The 4,964-nt window shown below is 35.3% G+C and overlaps 2 protein-coding genes across 2 annotated transcripts in view; both read right to left on the bottom strand.

Annotated features, from left to right (window-relative positions):
• LOC107653397 (bromodomain and PHD finger-containing protein 3-like) overlaps positions 1-1,620 on the bottom strand; it is a gene marked incomplete at its 5' end in the record, with an annotated part of 11,162 nt that extends 9,542 nt beyond the window's left edge. The window contains one exon of the mRNA XM_016440106.1: positions 503-1,620. Within this exon, the coding sequence (XP_016295592.1) occupies positions 503-1,620 (1,118 nt within the window). The remainder of the gene's footprint in view (positions 1-502) is intronic.
• Positions 1,621-3,121: 1,501 nt separating this feature from the next.
• The window catches only part of LOC107653398 (mitogen-activated protein kinase 13-like), a 13,780-nt gene continuing 11,937 nt past the window's right edge, over positions 3,122-4,964 (bottom strand). The window contains exons 12-13 of the mRNA XM_016440107.1: positions 3,757-3,930; positions 3,122-3,657 (exon numbers count right to left, since the gene is read on the bottom strand). Coding sequence (XP_016295593.1) covers positions 3,575-3,657; positions 3,757-3,930 — 257 coding nt within the window. The 3' untranslated portion in view covers positions 3,122-3,574. The remainder of the gene's footprint in view (positions 3,658-3,756; positions 3,931-4,964) is intronic.

Below are 4,964 nucleotides of genomic sequence, written 5' to 3' on the forward strand. Positions count from 1 at the left end.
GTCAAAACTAACAAAAGAGCAACAATATATAAGTGCAAATGACAAGTCTCGGTTAGCCTAACACAGTACACGTAGCAAGGTACATACATACATACACACACACATACACACACACAGACACAATTACATACATACATATATATAAAATATTATTATTACAGCTTACAAATGAGGAATACAATACATATAATTTTTATTTAATTTTAATGTAATCAATTTTATATCATATACAGTATATACATATACATATATACACACACACACACACACACATACATATATATACACAGACACAAGACAATTACATACATGCATATATATATATAAAATATTATTAGAGCTTACAAATGAGGAATACAATACATATCATTTTTAATTAATTTTAATGTAATTAAACAATGTAATTGTAACAAAATATATAAAATTACATTTTAAATATATAAATTATCTTTAAAAAAAAACATATGTTAAATATATAAAATATGATATACTTTATGATTACCTGTGAGTAGGTATTTCTGGGACAGTGACCAAAGGCGTTGTGACTTTTGACACCTCTTCTTTCTTTCCTTTCTTCTGCTGCTGCTTAGAATCCAGTTTATTGCTTCGTTTCTGCTTCTTAAGCTGTGGCGTTTGCGTGTAGGCACTGCGACCCCTGTTAGCCCGACACCCCAAAACCCTCCCCCCGGTCTCTTCATCATCTGACCTGTCCTTCGCAGGCGGAGAGTGCACCTCACAAAACGCAGTCTTTTTCACCGAAAACGTAGTCCCATTCATAGTAGTCTCTCTGACCGGCTCTATTTTCATAAAGAGTCCCGCTCTCTGTGCACAGGTTACATGGAAAGCCGTGTAACAATTGGCCTTGTGGCACTGAATGGACGCTCCGCAACCTTTCTGCTTACACAGGTAACACGTTAGCTTCCACCTAGCTGGTGGAATGTTGTCCACGCCATCGATGGGCTCAAGGAAGACCGTGTTGGCGAAACACACCTCCGGGATCCAAATAGCGCAGACCACGTGCGCCCATCGCCCGTTGCTGGTCTGTTTAAATGCTCCGCCCCGATTTGGGCAAAGCACGCAGTCCACGGGGCGAGAGGGCGACTGCAGGCAACAGCGGCAGAGCCACTGGCCCTCAGGGATGTAGGGAACGCCGTAACACTCCTGGTGCACAGCCAGGTTGCAGATGTCACAAAACAGGATGACGTTACTGTTGAGACATTCGTCGTCGAGGCAGACGCAACAGAAGGCGTCTTCGTCGATGATGCTCTGTGAGGGCGCTTGGCTTCGCAACTCTAAGAACGACTCTGTTTCTAGACGATCTAGTAGGAGTTCGAAAGTGTCGGGTGACACTTGCGGATGGCCTTCCGACGCTCGTCTTTCGTTCACCAGCTCCAGCCAGGCCATGTCCTCCTCGTCCATGTCATACTCCGCATCCATTTCCATCTCTTCACCGGACTTCTCAATGTAGCGGTAGTACGCCGAAGGGCGAGGAGGCGCCTCGACCGGTTCATAAGACTCTTGTTCTCTGAAAGTGGGTTTGGGTAAGGTGCCATGGTGGCTATTCACGCTCGAATGCATCTGAGATTGTCCGTGAGAGGTGGAGCAGTGGTTTTGTGATGAAGTTTAACCAGTGACTTTGTTAAAAAAAATGTTGTTTGTTAAATATACTGAAAGACCATAGGTATTTATATCGTTAACACGAATAAAATCATACGTTTTTAGAAATTATAAAAAAAAGTATAAATAATTCTACATAAAAATTAAACAAAATACTCAAAATTGCTCAAGTATTCAGCAGAACACAAATTCAATTCCCCAAAACAGTAACATGTTTACAAGTTAGTTCGAATATCAACTATCACGTGAGATAAATAGATAAAAATATACAATCCAATATGAAATTAGTGTATTGGCATGCAAATGTATCCATTGCTAGTTAAGTTAATTAGGAACATTCGATTACACAAACTCATTGGAAGGATTAAGTTCAGGACGGTTGCCAATTTACAGTGTTTTTATTTTTGCTGTCCAAACAATCAATCAATCACTTCCACAAGCTAAACATCCTGTCACACCTTTCAAAGGATTTGAAGATAACAAACACAAACCTTAAAGTCAACATGAAATTAGAATTGACCATATGTACTTTCTTAATACACATTCTTGGTCTTATTGTGAAAAATTTGTAGGTGCATGTTACTCCCCAAAAAAGAAATGTTTGTCTCTGTAATCATTCAATAAAATGTAATCATTTCCCCTAACACACCATTTCTAAATCCCTCCCCTTCAACCAAACTGGCTTCATTTTGCTATGTAATTTTAACACCCACTTCACAATCCAATTAATTCCCACTTGGATACAAGTCCTGCTAGAAAAGCAGGCAATGCCACAAAAAAAAAAAAATTCTAGTAGCATACCTTGTTTCACTCAGAAATATGAGTAAAATGGGTAGCCATTGCTATTTCATGTTGACTTTAAGTAAACATGTCACAATACTAAGGCTTTGTTTAAGTGTTAAATTGAAGTCAGTAACAGTGTCCGTTATGTATCCCCAACAATTCATTATACTTTTGTATATATTTTGTTAATACACTAACATTCAAAAGTTTCGGGTCAGTAAGACTAACAATTCATTTTTTTTTAAAGATTCTCTGATAAATAGAAAGTTAAAAATAATGGCATTTCTTAAAAAAAAAACTAATATTTTGCAACATTATAAATGTCTTTTATATATATATATATATATATAAATTAGAAATTATTTTAATTTTAGTTCCTATTTTTATGGTCTTGTTTGTTTATTTTAATATTTCTATCACACTAACAGTAGCTCATCTTGTCAAGAATGTCTAATTATGCTAGAATAATCCTTAAAAATAACAAAACAAACTTGACAAATGTACACTATTTCTCGTCCATGAAAGTGGATCCTAAAATGTTCCTATTGCATCCTTGTTGAAAAAATTACATTAAAAAAAAAATAAAAAAAATTACTTACCTTAAACTTTTTAACAATATACTGATTGTGAAATACACTAAAATACTAGAAACACTAAAATACATAAAATCGTACAAAGCTGTCCTTTTAAAAAGCATTTTCATCAGATAGCACTTAGGAATAGTTTACTAAAAATAAAAAGTCTGTCATCATTTACTCACCCTCATATCATCTAAAATTATTTTCTTTTTTTGTGAAAAAATGAGAGAATTTAGGTTTTGGTTTGTTCCCCTCAAAAAGCTATCATACGGCTTTAGATGACTTTGAATATGGCCCACAAGCTGTCTGAAACAGCACAGGGATGGAATAAATTCTGTATAAATGGTGTGAGGGTGAGCAAATGATCCCTTTAAGGTGCTATGCATACTGGCGATAAATGTAGGACAGTTACCACTATATCAAAATAAAATGTTCATTCACCAGATGTCCAGATATACCACATATTCCTTAAGAAGTCAGTTATTATACAAAATACTGCTATTCATATACTTTTTAGGAGTCAATAAACAATTCTAAATTGTTCATAGGCGGAAACTAAATGGCATAATTGCAATATAATGTCAGACCCACTATCACTAGGACATTGTGAGTGTGTTTCTTCTCTTTGAGTCTCTTCTTGGGAAAGGAACAAAGCTCCTCACTTCTTTAAACGATAAACCTGTGATTAAAAAAAGATCACATTGCATTTACATACACAATATGTGCAAATATATAAAGTACAGCACGCATAACTCTGTGTGTATAATATGTTGCTCACGTTTCCACTCTTCTAAGGGCAATGTGGCGTTGTCGTAGCGGTCATCGTACGGCGTGGGCTCTGGGCAGTCCTCTGGGTCTCTCAGGCCATCAAAATAACTGTGTGCCAGTGCACCATCAGCAGTGAGACGAGCATCAGCATCTAACACCAGCATCTTCTCAAGCAGATCTACCGCTGGGGTTAGTTACCAGTGCAGTGGCATTGAGGGACAACACAGTGGGTCAGAAACAGGCCAACATCATTAGAATAGCAAAAGCTGATATATAGTATGCATTATTATATTAGTATAGGGCAAACTGAGCTATGGTTTGATAATATTATAAAGTTATTTGATAATTTATTAGGACTAGTTGAATCTGATTTAGGTTTGTTAAGGTAGCAGAAGATGCCAGTATAAAAGTTGTTACTGTTAACTACAACTAAAACATAAAATTTTTCGTTAATTCAAATAAAATAAAATATTTAAAAAAAAACCTTCTTTTATTTCAACCTGTTGCCAAAACAACATTTTTCATTTTCATTTAGTTTAACTTGGACTAAAATTAAAACTGAAATAACATTTAAAACAACAAAAAAAAGTATACACAAATATTAAAAAATAAAAAGAACTAATAAAATGACAAAAACTCACAACAAAATTATAACTAAAACTTTATCTAAAATTAAAATGGAAAATAAACAAATACGAAATCATTCAAAATATAAAGAAAATCTATAATAGTATCTCAATAATGTCAAAATAACACTATTTGTAGAGTAACAATTTACAATAAATTTCAATTAGATAATGCAAGTTAATGCATTAGCCATTTTTACAGCATTTATTAGGTTAAAGGGGTCATATGATGTTGCTAAAAAGAACATTACTTTGTGTATTTGGTGTAATGAAATGTGTTTATGCGGTTTAAGGTTAAAAAAACACATTATTTTCCACATACTGTACATTATTGTTTCTCCTCTATGCCCCACCTTTCTGAAACGCGTCGATTTTTACAAAGCTCATCGTTCTGAAAAGCGAGGTGTGCTCTGATTGGCCAGCTATCCAGTGCATTATGATTGGCCGAATACCTCAAGCGTGTGACGGAAATGTTACGCCCCTTGCCATATTGCCTTCCCATATTGTGATGCCTTGTCCCGGAGCAACGAGACAAAAACATTAAAACCCATTATAAACGAACCATTTGTTGCATCCAGTGGGGACATAATTA

Source organism: Sinocyclocheilus anshuiensis, unplaced genomic scaffold (assembly GCF_001515605.1).
Source record: "Sinocyclocheilus anshuiensis isolate Anshui unplaced genomic scaffold, SAMN03320099.WGS_v1.1 scaffold71, whole genome shotgun sequence".
NCBI lineage: Eukaryota > Metazoa > Chordata > Actinopteri > Cypriniformes > Cyprinidae > Sinocyclocheilus > Sinocyclocheilus anshuiensis.